The 15045-nt window shown below is 47.0% G+C and overlaps 1 protein-coding gene and 1 long non-coding RNA gene across 3 annotated transcripts in view; one reads left to right on the top strand and one right to left on the bottom strand.

Moving 5' to 3' along the window:
* The window catches only part of LOC101743046 (uncharacterized), a 157818-nt gene that overhangs the window by 87080 nt on the left and 55693 nt on the right, over positions 1–15045 (bottom strand). For both annotated transcript variants that reach the window (XM_012694982.4, XM_062671079.1), the window contains one exon: positions 383–533. In XM_012694982.4, coding sequence (XP_012550436.1) covers positions 383–533 — 151 coding nt within the window. The remainder of the gene's footprint in view (positions 1–382; positions 534–15045) is intronic.
* On the top strand, positions 6287–8218 carry LOC134199670 (uncharacterized). Its single transcript, XR_009974252.1, has 2 exons — positions 6287–7442; positions 7953–8218. It is a non-coding gene; the product is annotated as an uncharacterized LOC134199670 (long non-coding RNA).

The following is a 15045-nucleotide window of genomic DNA, read 5'->3' as shown; positions in this document are numbered from 1 at the left end:
GATTCGGGGGATCCGACAAGACATATTTCGGGTGACGGCGGCTTTGCGTTGCCCCGTCGCCTGGGTCGGATAAGTAGCTTGATAGGTATATCCATGTAACTGAAATTTACAACGTAATTTTCACCAACATATATAGTATCGATTTATGATTATTCAATTCTCACACGTAACAAGGACCGATGACACTACATTAATTTCATTTTCATCAATACCTGACAAAGATAAAAAAATATGCTGGCAACTTTCTTCTTTTTTATCGGTATCAATCTTGACAGAGTGGTCATGGTCATCGCTTCAGGTGTTGGTGGCAAGCTTCAAGCAACAAGCATCTTAACGCCACACAAGTAATATGACGAAAATATTTATTAAGATTAGTTCTCACCTTCAAGCAGGGGCTGCGGTTGTGACAGCACGGAGTCACGGGACGCAGCCCTGCGCACGGGCTTTGCTGGACGCCCTAGAGACTTCAGCCCCCCGCTGAGGATGAGCTCGAGGGCTCGACGGCCACCAGGCCCGTTCGCGCCTGCTCCCATCTACAAGAAAACAAAGAAATTATTTCACATGTACCATTGCTTATTAAGGCCTTTGTTGCGGACCTCTTTGCTATTTTGATAGCGGATGTAGTTTTTTATACTTGGATTTTGACGTTGTCTGTTCATATTACCTACTTCTTTCTGTTTACTTAATTTTCTGTTTTTATTAAAAAATAATCATTCTTCAACTTGTATCATCGTTTATCATTTACAGAGATTAATTTGGTTTGTTCATTTCGGCCTTTGTACGAAGAAGGAGCAAATAGCTTAGAGGCGCGTTGTTAGTCTTACATTACGTTCAATCGTTACATTAATAATGATCACATAAAAATACCTTTTAATAAGAAAAATAACATTTTTTTCTTTTCTTTGAATCATGTTCGAGCTCAGGCAATACTTTGTCTTTAATAACCTTAATTAAGGATCGTAAATTAAAATCATGATCTTATAGAAACAGGTGCAACAATTTACAGACAGTTTACCATTATCGATTATAAAATTTTTTAGGGTCCCGTAGATTCTATGGAAAAACGAAACTTACAGAATCGCGTTCGTGTCTGTTATTTTGTTGTCGATTTTTTTGAGTCGCCATAATATATCATCACATAAATCACATTATTTACGTTTACAATTAACGCCACGTATTTTTTAGGCCTTATACGGTATTATTTTATATAGTAGATATCCCGGATCACGTGATTTAAAACAAAAAAATCTTCAACCTTTAATTAAAGTTTTTTGGGATCGATTGATCTAATTACTCTTTCACGACAAACTACCATAACGTCGTCAGGTTAGAGACCCGTGGGCTCACCTACTCGCTTTGTGAATCTATTATGACCTCTCGAGGTTAGTAGAATAGATACGAAAAAATAAAAAAAATAAAAACGTGTGGCACTCGGGAACTGCCGCGGTAAAGCTATTGGATAGCATTTTTTTATCAACTTATGCAATTATAATTAGACAATGATAATTTAATATTAAAACAATAATAAAACAAGGCCACGCTCTATTAAACATTAAAAGCAAAACCTTAACTGTCTCCTTCACACTCATAAGCTAGACCGCGCGAGAGAGAGATGGGCAGACTTTTCCTGATGCGCATGCAATGTGACGTCACGCCACGCGCTTATTCACAAACACTACACAAGCGCAACGTGTGAATGTGTTGAACGCAAGCTACATGGTAGGCGGAGTGTGGGGTGTAAGGTTTTTTTCGTTACGGAATTTCATGATTCGGTCGCCGCGCTCAAGGCCCGCGATAAAATTTATGCAATAGCTTAATAATAATAATTTATCCTCGATACTGCGCGTATTGTGAGGAGGTTTCTTACTCTGAAGTCCTGACCACTGGTGGCTTGTGTCGTAGACACCGCCATCAGCGGCAATCTATTTTTATATAGTGTTTTTAAAGTTGTATTTTTAATATCTTTTTAAAAAAATATTATAATATTTGTAAGATTTTAAATAAATATAGTATAATAATAATATGGTTTATGGTTTGGATTGTGACAAACATATCATTCTTTTTATCGTAATATATGTCATGACCCTGGCAACGTCTGTTACAAATACGACACCGCGTTCGTTGGTTCGTAATTTCACGTACCGACAGATTTACAAATCGACAGGCAATTTATGGAGGGGGCGATCACAAGCTATTCTTTATCCCGAGAAACGTGTTTCGCTGTTGCTTGAGTACAAATAAAAAAAAAAAGAAACGACAACAAGTACGACCCTTAATAATTATGCAAAATCTATTCTCAATACCAAAACGAAAACCTTGAATTTAAAATTTTCAAGTTTAATCCGTTAATAATATTTTTTATTGACATCTCGGGCAGACGAGCCTATTATGACCTTCGATTGGAATAAATAAATTGAGTTACGTTGTCTCTGTATTTTTCCGGCAGACGCTTGTTTATTTAGGAATTTTTGCAGGAGTTAGTGTTTATAACATTAATTGGACCTACTTATTGAGGAAAATATAAATACTTTCAACGTACGGCTCTCTGAACCCAGTTACTTTAAATCGCACTGACCCGTATTGTTTGATCACGTTCGTGTTCAAACGTTATTTATTATTTACACGTTTATTATTTGAATATTTAACAAAAAAAAACATGTTTTTTTTTTTTTTATCTAATATTAAAAAAAAAAGACATGCCCGCTGAGTTTCTTGCCAATTCTTCTCAGGACGGAGGCTAGTTCTTGTGAATTGGCGGTAGTTCTTTTGACGTTCAACAAGTATGTACTTTCATTTATGTTGAATAAAAAATTTTTTGATTTGATTTTGATTTGATTTGATTTCCGAAATTTCGAATACTTTTTACAATTTACGTGGTGACAGAGAAATAAAGTGATATTCGTCGAAATTAAAATCTTCTGCTAACTACCGCCGAATTTTCTACAAAAAAAAAGATGTGTGGTGTCGTGGGACACCGGATAGGAACGAAGTTCCTTGTTATAAAAATATTAATTTCAAGTTCTATTCGAGGTATAAAGATAATAATTATTCGGGTATACATTTTTAATTATGATTTGTTTATTGATAAAAATAAAAATAATCGCAAGGGTCAACCACTCCGCAGTGACAATGGAGCAGCCTCGCCCTGGTGGGAACCGCCTGCATGAACACGGTATCCCATACGCCAAGTATGTATGATTTAGCAAGAGAAGCACAAGAACGTCTATCAACTGTGTAACATCTTGTCACCGCGATTCAGGAATTGTTGAACTTACGTGCAGTGTCATCTGTTGATAACAAACTAAATAGAAAAAATCTTACGTTACGGACGATTTTTCCCGGTTAAGGTACCCCTCCGCATCGTATCATAAGGAACTGCGTTCCAAAAAAAAATTACATTCAAGTTTTTTTGCACACAGAGAACTAACAGCGCCTTGACTAGTAGTGGTTTGTTTGACTTCGGAGAATCCCAGATGTTAGGGGTTTTAAAACTGCTTTAGGGGCTCGAATGAAACCACTAAGGTTTCAACTGTACTGCAATTGATGTATTTGTCCTTTAGAAGACGACCAAGCAAACAACATTACGTAAACAATGAATGTTTAAAAAGTCAATTGTGATTCTCTGCGGCGGGTTCGAACGCAAACCAACAACATACCGGAGCTGAATACAAAATGTTATTATTGTAGCAAAATAGAAGTAATGTGTTTCATTTCCGTGTTTTTTAAGTAGTTTCTTGTTTATGACAGTTACGTTATTTAGTAGACTTTGTCTTTGAAAACAGCTAATCAATTGACTCTTGCAACTATAGATAATTTCGAAATGAACAAATCGCATCGATGTTCCTCCAGCGCTGCGATATGTTGTTTTTTATTTTACTTTCAAACCATAGGGTTTGACGTTAACCTCACAGAGTATAAAAAAATCGGTTGTCTGTAAAGTCGGTTTACTGACGATTGTTGAACGTGACGTCATAAGAAAATACTGATGGAATGGTTTCATTTTTCAATTATCGCAATTATCGTTGCAATAAACAATTTACACCACACTCTTCACTGAACTTCATACTTGACGAAAACATGTAAATGTATTATTGTATAGCAGCTGTCCACGCGGATGCATCGCTCACTCAAGTAGGAAAGAGACAGATGTCGAACGCTGCCGAACGTGGAGGCCGATTGTGCCTCTTTGTCGCTCGTTGCGCACTCTCGCTTGCACTTCAAGCCTTAAATGGAACGCCTCGGAGCGAGGTAACGCCGCATGAGTCATGTTTTTCGTTCGTTCAGCTGGCTCCATCGAATTATAAGACGTTGTCACGTCAAAAAGTATAAAATACTTTTACACGCATTATGTTCGGCGTACAACAATGTACATATTCAGGGATCATATTATAGAAATCGCGTTTTGGATTTCAGCATGTTATTTTAACGCTTTACTATTAGATATAATATTTCGAAAATTCCTTACATCAAATCCTATACAGTGACTTTAAACATTTGACTGTTAGAAAATTATCGGTGCATGTGCATTGTTAGAGATAAGAGTATTCTCACGAACTGAGGAAATATGATTCCTTCACATGATTCACGTGTCTTAATTTGCATACCTAGTTGTAAAAAACAATATCGAGTTTAATAAAGGAACAAAAGGCCGTGAGAATGTCTTAGTATTCTAGATTTTGTTAATATTTCGCAACAACGGCATCTATCTTAGATTTTAGAATCTGGACAAACAATTGCCCGACATTTCGCAACCCTTTGAGATCTTTCGTCATTTCACTAGCTCCTACTGTTCATCTCCAAGCATCGCCCGCATGAATTGTTGTAACAGATTATTTTGTTTTTCATATATGGTGAAAATTCTGTCAATGAATGTACACTCTGCAATATCGATCGATATACAATATATAGACAGGTCGGAACTTATCAACAGACTATATGCAATATTGTATCATTATCTTGATTCATTCATGGATATAGTTTTAGTCATACTCGCCTTCTAATTGCACCCTCAGGATGGCTTTCGTGGTTTTCATGTGGGCTTCTACGTATGCTATGTAGGGTCCTATAAGCGCATCATTATTATAGTCATACAAGCCAGACCTTGCTATTTCGTTACTACTGCTTTGCATATTTCCTACTCTGTTCTGGGCCACAATATAATATAGCACACTTTTGAGGCGTTTGCGGTGAGCACAGAATCATCGTGTAGATGTACTGTGGATTTTTAAGTTTTGTTCCTCATGTCTTAAATGCGAATATTTGGCAATACGCTATTCTTTACCTTGTCTGGAGCATTTTTGTGTCTATATAATACAGTGGTGAGAAATTTAAATCATGATCACTCACTCATAGGATACCCAATAGCGTAATAGAGACCACGGTCCAACTCCACAGTGAGTGTGTGGTGGAAGCCATTATACAACAGACAGATATTTGACAGATGCCTGAATCGCGCTGATGACAATTTCAAGATAAGCTTACATATATTCAATTTCCGAACAATAACTTCTAGACTGTTGGTCTACCGAGCAATATCACCCGCTCGGTTAAAGATCTTCCTTTCGTCGTTTAAGCCTTTTACGAGTGTATCAAGAACGAGGTACTACGAGATACTCGTGGAGGTCAGTATTTCAAGAGGCACGACCAAGCCAATGCCTACAAAATAAAGTACGTATATGTTTAGGAAAGGAGTCAGCGATGAAGTTCTCCCCATTCTTCTCAGTGGTGAAACTGCATTCTGGATCGGTGCAAAAATCATGGCCATTTGAAAGCGCCCTAAAGACTCGCTTCGATGAAAAGTTTTGAAGGTCCATTTCCATATTTGAATTATAATAGTAAACCGAAAAATTCAGCTGACGATAGGATGCTAAGATAAGTTATCACCTTTTGAACAACGGTTATCTTGTGAACGTTAATGCTGCGTTTATTTAATTTTTTTAAATCGGCTCATTCCTTAGTAACGTGTTGGGAGCAAACGGTTTTAATCAAGACCGTCTAACTAATGAAATACCATTGTACTACTAGTATTGAATGATGGGACTTTAATGGAGCGAGTCGAATCCAGCTAAACCTCTGGTGAGTATATAGTTCATGAAGCGGTACCTACAACTTTAGCCGGTCATCGTAATCGGAACCCGTCGCTTGAGACGAAGGTCTCGGCGAGTAAATTAACAGACACAGCCCACTGAGTTTCTCGCCGGATCTTCTCAGTGGATCGCGTTTCCGATCCGGTGGTAGATTCTGCGAAGCATGGCTCTTGCTAGGGTTCGTGTTAGCAACATCATCAGGTTTGAGCTCCGTGAGCTCACCTACTAGTTAAGGTTACGCTGATGTGGTCTCTCTAGACCATCAGCTTAGGTAGGAAAAAAAAACAACTTTAGGATCATTGTACACTAAATGAAATTCCGTTCTGTACCTGGTTAACATTACAGACTTGTTTGTGGTTACTAGATCAACAAAACTAAAAGTTTCTGGTATTGAGTGCCCGGTCTTAAACGTATTGGAGAAACAACCCTCAGAGTTGTCGACGATAATTCCTGTGTTCAAATTACGCCCTAAACGCGACTTATTAATGTATTTCGTAATTTTATAATGCTGACTCACATCGATGATCTCTAGTAAACTCCATTTACTAGAAATACGAAAACACGTAAACATATTACATTGGAACTCTTCCAAATATCACATTTAGCGTCAACTTGTCTGCCAACCGTTTTGTTAATTACGCATTTGACAACTGGCTTTTGATTGTTTAATTTTTTATTGTGTAACCCAGAATAAAACCACCTAATTATTTTGGATGGGTGTCTTTAAACTAAGGGATTCAATGGGAAATTCAGGGTTCCATTTTCTTTTTTTTTTCTCCTACCTGAGGCTGGTAGACTAGGGGTTATGCCAGCGTAACCAGGCGAGTGGTGAGCTCACGGGGCTCTAACCAGAGGACGTTGTTAACACTAGCCCTAGCAAGAGCAGTGCTACGCAGAATCTACCACTGGATCGAAAACGCGACGCAGTAAGAAGATCCGGCGAGAAACTCAGTGGGCTGTGTCCGTAGGAGAGTTCCACGATTGTTATACCAGCATACCGTGTTTCGTTACTACTATACTGCCTATTTATGCTGCTAAGAAGTCTTACATTTCGGTTTGGGAAAGGAGAACCAAACGATTATGAAGGGTTATTTTTTTAAGTCGAACATCCTAGCTGGTTCTGATGCAAGTTACTCTGATGAATTCACCAGAATGTTGTCTACGAATTCCGATAGCCAAAACGCGGTTCCTGATCTCTTCATTCCCAATAATAATGCGAATAACAAGGCGTTTCTAAACCATCACCAAATCAGTGAAACTACATACTACATTAGTAACAAGTTGACGACAGCCGGGTGCGGTCGTGTCAACGCGTGCCGATAATTTAATGAGCGAGGTCAGAAACGTAAATAGACGGTAATTGAAGTCTTATCGATCCGCGTTTCATGTTTAGTGCAGGTGACTTGTGCCTGTGAAATGTTTGCGGAGGGATTCGCATATATATTTGATTGAGCCAGTTTTTGTCTTATTAAGATATATCTTAATAATGTAACACAGCAGTATAATTATGTAATAGTATAGCGCTTGTCCTCATCCTTTTTTTTTCTACCTCTGCTGATAGCTTTGAGAGACTATTTCAGATTCTCCTTGACGTGTAGGTGAGCTCACGGGGCTCAAACCGGAGTATTGCTAACACTGGTCCTAGCAAGAGCAGTGCTTCGCAGAAGCTACTACCGGATCGGAAACGCGACCCACTGAGAAGATCCGGCGAGAAACTCGGTGGGCAAATCCTTCTAACGACCGAAACGCACTACTGCTTCGCGGGCGATTTTCAGACGATCTTATGATTTTCCCTTCAACCAGTATAAACTTGTGTTTATTATTTTAATTAGATATATTCTTTCTAACGTTTCGGATACTTTACAGTTTCCTTGGTCACGGCCGACTGGTCACCGAAGAAAACACTAGAATTTTATGCCGATTTACACGGTAAATGCAAGGCACGGTTGATTATGAACACCCAAAAAAACAAACAAAGGTCATGATGACTAACGGAACAACAAAGGCCAATTGTGAACAATATCGAACTAATAGAATTTATGAATGAGTACACTCTATCCTGACCTTATAATATCACTTCAGGTATATGATTGATTTAAAAACAAAGTGAATTAAATCCACAATACTACTAACCGATATCTGTTTTAATGGTGAGGGACAAACTTTATACTTTACAATAGAGTTTATTTATTTATTTTTATTGCCTAGGTGTGTGGACGAGCTCACAGCCCACCTGGTGTTAAGTGGTTACTGGAACCTATAGACATCTACAATGTAAATGCGCCACACACTTTGAGATATAAGTTCTAAGGTCTCAGTATAGTTACAACGGCTGCCCCACCCTTCAAACCGAAACGCATTACTGCTTCACGGCAGAAATAGGCGGGGCGATGGTACCTACCCGTGCGGACTCACAAGAGGTCCTACCACCAGTGAAGATTTACGTCTCATGTGTCGATACGGGTTGCAGAAAACACATAGTGAATTTTTTGAGTTGCGGTACTTATTAACATCGCATGGGCTGTCTCACATTCGTTTATACAATAAAATTTTGGACGAAAGAAAAAAAACAGTTCACAGTACCCTCAAAGTTTATAATTAATTCTAGATTAATGCTATCTCAAGTAAACAAATTCTTTTCTTCTCCATCGCTCCCTCATTGCTGAGGATCGTGACTCCGTTTTAGCTTGTCTACTGTCAGCCTCCATCGGTTCCGGTCAGTTGCCTGGTGTAGTGCAGCGCTAAGTGGTCCGCTGGTTTGCTCGGAGATCTGGTCGGACCAACGTTTGGGGCTCCGGCCTCTAGGACGTTTTCCTTCTACTTTCCCAGTGACCATCAGACGTTCCAAGTTGTCTACACCTCTGCGGGCAACGTGGCCAAAGTAGCGCATTATGCGTTGCAGACAGGTGGCAGACAGGCGTTGAGCGTTCTCCATTTTAAGCTGATGTAGGACCGAGATGTTCGTGCGGTGGGCTGTCCATGGAATCCTTAATAGGCGGCGCCAGCACCACATTTCAAAAGCATCAACTCTGTTTCGGTCAAGTAAACAAATAAACAAGGTCGAAATAACGATATCCAACCCAACCTCAGTCACTCTGGCCTGTTTTATTTACACAACTGGTATTACAACGGCGTTGGTTCCATTTTTGTTTTGTTTATTTGATAATATCATTGTAAGATATTCTGATGTTCGTAATACAAATATATATGTGCAATGTAATTCTGCAAAAGTGGAGTTACATATTGTTCATTGTACACTGAGGTGTATATATCCCGCACCGGAAAATACCACCGTCTAGGATATTTCAGCCGAGAAGCGAGCATTACTATTTAATGAATGGATAGTAACCACTCAACTCTTTTATCGTGGCTGTCGCTTGCAACGAAGGGCTCGGCGAGTAAATTAATATCGCGTTTCCGATCCGGTGGTAGATTCTGCGAAGCACTGCTCCTGTTAGGGTTTAGGTTAGCAACGTCGTCAGGATTTGAGCCCCGTGAGCTCACCTAATAATTCGGTGAATCTAGAATAACCCCTCGAGGTTACTAGAATAGGTACGAAAAAAAAAGGACGGGGCAAGGCGAAGCCACCGTGCGGTCGATGGCACTATACGGCGCGCCCGTATGGTGCCACGCCCTGACCCGCCAGAACGTTGCCGCGCTGCGACGTCCGCAGCGCGCGATCGCGGTCAGGGCGATTCGAGGATACCGCACCGTCTCCTTCGAGGCGGCGTGCTTGCTCGCCGGGGCGCCACCCTGGGACCTGGAGGCGGAGGCGCTCGCTGCCGATTACAGGTGGCGTAGCGACCTCCGCTCTAGGGGGGAAGGGCGCCCCGGCGAAGGAGTAGTTCGAGCGCGGAGGCTCCAATCTCGGCGGTCCGTGCTGGAGGCGTGGTCTCGCCGCTTGGCGGACCCGTCGGCCGGCCTCCGTACCGTCGAGGCGGTCCGTCCGGTCCTCGCGGACTGGGTGGGCCGCGACCGCGGATGCCTCACCTTCCGGCTAACGCAGATGCTTACCGGCCATGGTTGTTTCGGCCGGTACTTGCACAAGATAGCCGGAAGGGAACCGACGGCGCAGTGCCACCACTGCGCGGACCGCGACGAGGAAGACACAGCGGAACACACATTGGCGCGTTGCTCTAGATTTGACGAGCAACGCGCCGCCCTCGTCGCGGTCATAGGAGAGGACCTCTCGCTGCCGCGCGTCGTGGCTACGATGCTCGGCAGCGACGCGTCCTGGAAGGCGATGCTCGACTTCTGCGAGTCCACCATATCGCAGAAGGAGGCGGCGGAGCGAGAGAGGGAGAGCTCTTCCCTTTCCGCACCGATCCGTCGCCGTCGAGCCGGGGGCCGGAGGCGGGAATACGCCCGTACGTCCCGGCCCCTGTAGGTGGCGGCCTCCCCCCGGTGAAGGTCAAGGGGCGACCTGAGGGGGTGAGGCCGCGCGGCGCGCTACCAGCACTCTAGCGCGCTGCCGTGGAGTGATTAGAGCGACCGGTCGACGGTGTATCGCGTCCCGACCCGGCAGGCTGGTTCTGGTCCAGCGGGGTATTCCGGGACACCAGCGGCACCGTCTGGGCGGCCCGACGGGCTGCCGTACCGAGACGGCCGACGTTTCAGAGCCTTCGATTCGCCTCGAAGGCTCCGTCGGCTGGGCGTCCTTGGGGTGAGCCGCGCCGTCTGGTTGTAGTGTTGACCGCGGTAGCCCCCCTACCTCATCCGGGTTCTGACCTCGGAGGGGATCGGACGTCGGGTGTAAGAGTGCAGGGGAGTCGTTTAGTGGGTGGGCTCTAAAACCCTTGGGCCCGCGGTCTGCTCACAACACCATGCAGATCGTTGAGTCTCACATACCCCGCGCGCCCCTTTTGCGCGGGGACCTCGTAGGAGGTTCGGCCCTCTACCCGAAAAAAAAAAAAAAAAAAAGGCGAAGCCACCGTCACTCTCGGACCACAGATACGTCCGATTCGAGCTCTCCGCCTCCTCCTTGTCATCGTCGTCAGCCGCGGGCGCCCGCGGCGAGGAGGAGCTCCCGCAAGGTGCGCCCCGTTCGTTCCCCAGGTGGGCCTTGAAACGGATGAACAAGGAGTTGCTGATGGAGGCGGCCGCTGTTGCTGCGTGGGCGCCAAAACCCGCGCGGCTCGCGGACGTGGATGCGGAGGTCGACTGGTTCCGGGGCACCATGGCAAACATTTGCGATGCCGCCATGCCCCGGGTCGGCCCCCGAGCACCACGTGGGGGTGCGTTCTGGTGGTCGCCCGAGATCGCAAGACTCCGCGAGGAGTGCGTGAGGGCGCGCCGCCGGAGCGCACGCCACCGCCGCCGCCGTCGTCGCGACGCTGCGTTCGCGGAGACGGCCCAGATGGACGCCACGTGGGGCACGCCTCCACGTCGCCCCAGCGTTCCCGCTGCCGAGGAGCCCCCTCCCCCTATCACGGGGGCGGAGATCCATGCGGCCGTGTCCAAAATGAGAGCGAAGGACACGGCCCCCGGCCCTGACGGCGTTCACGGCCGGGTCTGGAGCTTGGCCTTCGAGGCCCTAGGGGACCGGCTCGGGGGGCTTTTCGAAGCGTGCCTCGAGTCGGGACGGTTCCTGTCGAAATGGAAGACGGGCAGACTGGTCCTTCTGCGGAAGGACGGGCGCCCCGCGGACTCACCCGCGGGCTATCGCCCCATCGTGTTGCTGGACGAAGCGGGCAAGATGCTCGAGAGGATCGTCGCGGCCCGCATCGTCCGGCACCTGACCGAGACGGGTCCCGATCTTTCGGCGGAGCAATACGGCTTCAGAGAGGGCCGCTCGACTATCGACGCAATTCTGCGCGTGCGAGCCCTCTCCGATGAAGCCGTATCCCGGGGCGGGGTGGCGATGGCGTTATCCTTAGATGTAAGGAACGCCTTCAACACCCTGCCCTGGTCGGTGATCGCGGGGGCGCTGGAGTATCACGGCGTCCCCGCATACCTCCGCCGACTGATCGGCTCCTACCTCGAGGGCAGGTCGATCCAGTGCATCGGACACGGTGGGGCGATGTACCGCTTCCCCGTCGAGCGCGGTGTTCCGCAGGGGTCTGTCCTGGGCCCCCTGCTGTGGAACATCGGCTACGACTGGGTCCTGCGGGGCGTCATTCGGGGTCCCCTCCCCGGGCTGAGCGTAATTTGTTACGCCGACGACACGTTGGTCGTGGCTCCGGGGAGGGACTACCGGGAGTCTGCCCGTCTGGCGTGCGCAGGCGTGGCACACGTCGTCACAAGGATCCGACGGCTGGGACTCGAGGTGGCGCTCGACAAAACCCAGGCCCTGTTGTTTCACGGGCCGGGACGAGCGCCGCCTCTGGGTGCCCACCTCGTGATCGGAGGCGTCCGCGTCGGGGTCGGGGTGACCGGTCTTCGGTACCTCGGCCTTGAACTGGATGGTCGATGGAACTTCCGCGCTCACTTTGCGAAGTTGGGCCCTCGACTGATGGCGACGGCCGGCTCTTTGAGCCGGCTGCTTCCAAACGTCGGGGGTCCCGATCAGGTGGCGCGCCGCCTCTACATGGGGGTGGTGCGGTCGATGGCACTATACGGCGCGCCCGTATGGTGCCACGCCCTGACCCGCCAGAACGTTGCCGCGCTGCGACGTCCGCAGCGCGCGATCGCGGTCAGGGCGATCCGAGGATACCGCACCGTCTCCTTCGAGGCGGCGTGCTTGCTCGCCGGGGCGCCACCCTGGGACCTGGAGGCGGAGGCGCTCGCTGCCGATTACCGGTGGCGTAGCGACCTCCGCTCTAGGGGGGAAGGGCGCCCCGGCGAAGGAGTAGTTCGAGCGCGGAGGCTCCAATCTCGGCGGTCCGTGCTGGAGGCGTGGTCTCGCCGCTTGGCGGACCCGTCGGCCGGCCTCCGTACCGTCGAGGCGGTCCGTCCGGTCCTCGCGGACTGGGTGGGCCGCGACCGCGGATGCCTCACCTTCCGGCTGACGCAGATGTTGACCGGCCATGGGTGTTTTGGCCGGTACCTCTTTAAGATAGCCGGAAGGGAACCGACGGCGCAGTGCCACCACTGCGCGGACCGCGACGAGGAAGACACAGCGGAACACACGCTGGCGCGTTGCTCTGGATTCGACGAGCAACGCGCCGCCCTCGTCGCGGTCATTGGAGAGGACCTCTCGCTGCCGCGCGTCGTGGCTACGATGCTCGGCAGCGACGCGTCTGGTCCAGCGGGGTATTCCGGGACACCAGTGGCACCGTCTGGGCGGCCCGACGGGCTGCCGTACCGAGACGGCCGACGTTTTAGAGCCTTCAATTCGCCTCGAAGGCTCCGTCGGCTGGGCGTCCTTGGGGTGAGCCGCGCCGTCTGGTTGTAGTGTTGACCGCGGTAGCCCCCCTACCTCATCCGGGTTCTGACCTCGGAGGGGATCGGACGTCGGGTGTAAGAGTGCAGAGGAGTCGTTTAGTGGGTGGGCTCTAAAATCCTTGGGCCCGCGGTCTGCTCACAACACCATGCAGATCGTTGAGTCTCACATACCCCGCGCGCCCCTTTTGCGCGGGGACCTCGTAGGAGGTTCGGCCCTCTACCCGAAAAAAAAAAAAAAAAAAAAAAGGCGAAGCCACCGTCAACCTAAACGTGTCCTATCAGATCCTCTCGATACACTCTCGATGATTTTATGCGGCTCCGGTCACCGTTCTCGTCAAAATCGTTGAGAGTTTCGCAGAGCAACCTAGTCTTCGGCGTGCTACAACCCACTATGTTTCTCACTGGATCTTCTCAATCTAGGTTGCAATTCCGATCCGGTGGTAGATCCAACGAAACCCTGCTTTGGCTAGGGCTAATATTGGCCAGACCTACCAGGTTGAACCCCGCGAGCTCACCTACCAGTGCACGCGTAGCCCTATGGATTACCAACGATTAGGTGGTAAAAGCACTGTTTAACGCCATATTATTGGCTATTGACCGATCTAGTGTATTAACAAAAGTATAACTTACCATGAAAGATGAACGTACAACACAAAACCGTCGCCAATGACATTCACAGCGTAAACAATCAGATAACAACAGGCACATTACGTAAGCACATAAGTCAGATTTACATTACATTTGACTTTCCTTAATACTGAACAAGATGCTCGTGATTACGCGGGAAAAAATCAACTATTTTACAAACACGTGTATCAACGAAAGAGGATAAATAATATCAGCATTGGTGTTTCACGGTTTGCCGACATTTGTCCACAATTGGTCATGGAGGGCCTCATTCAATACCCGCATAATCCGACTTTCTCAATTTCGTTCCCCCGAAGTGAATGACATCGGACAATACGTGTGCCGATTCACATTCATTTTATCGTGTAACAAAGACTTCGAAGGTAGTTAACTCGGCATCATTGCGCCACATTGAGAAGGCGGCACGACACGAAAACCCTCTTGTCGTGGCCGCCGAAAGTTACATACCTGATCCTGTGGACGGAATGGTAAACAGTCGACGTCACCCTAAACACGTCATTACGGATCCACCCGATCCATTAACGGTGCTTTTAGGCACCTCAAGCACCGGTCACTGTCCTCGCCGAACCCGTCGCTTGCAACGAAGGGCTCGACCAGTAAATTAACCCATAAACAGAGCCCACTGAGTTTCTCGCCGGACCTTCTCAGTGGGTCGCGTTTCCGATCCGGTGGTAGATTCTGCGAAGCACAGCTCTTGCTAGGGCCAGTGTTAGCAACACTTCCGGTTTGAGCCCCGTGAGATCACCTACACGTCATGGCGAAACTGAAATAGCCTCTCAAGGCTATAAAAAAAGAAGTTAGTCAAAAAGGACAGACGCCAATTTCTTATAATTATTTTTCCTTAAGTTTCTTCTTAAACAACGGTTTTAAGAAGAATTGATTTTAGTACATCTCATTGAAATCTAGACATGTTTAAGTCGCATTTTCACGAGATTAATTTGATGCTTTAATATATTATGGAGTCTAGTATATATTATAATATGACCTA

Source organism: Bombyx mori, chromosome 11 (assembly GCF_030269925.1).
Source record: "Bombyx mori chromosome 11, ASM3026992v2".
Lineage (NCBI taxonomy): Eukaryota > Metazoa > Arthropoda > Insecta > Lepidoptera > Bombycidae > Bombyx > Bombyx mori.
The sequence above is the reverse complement of the archived record's forward strand: the minus strand, read 5'-3'. Positions and strand labels throughout refer to the sequence as shown.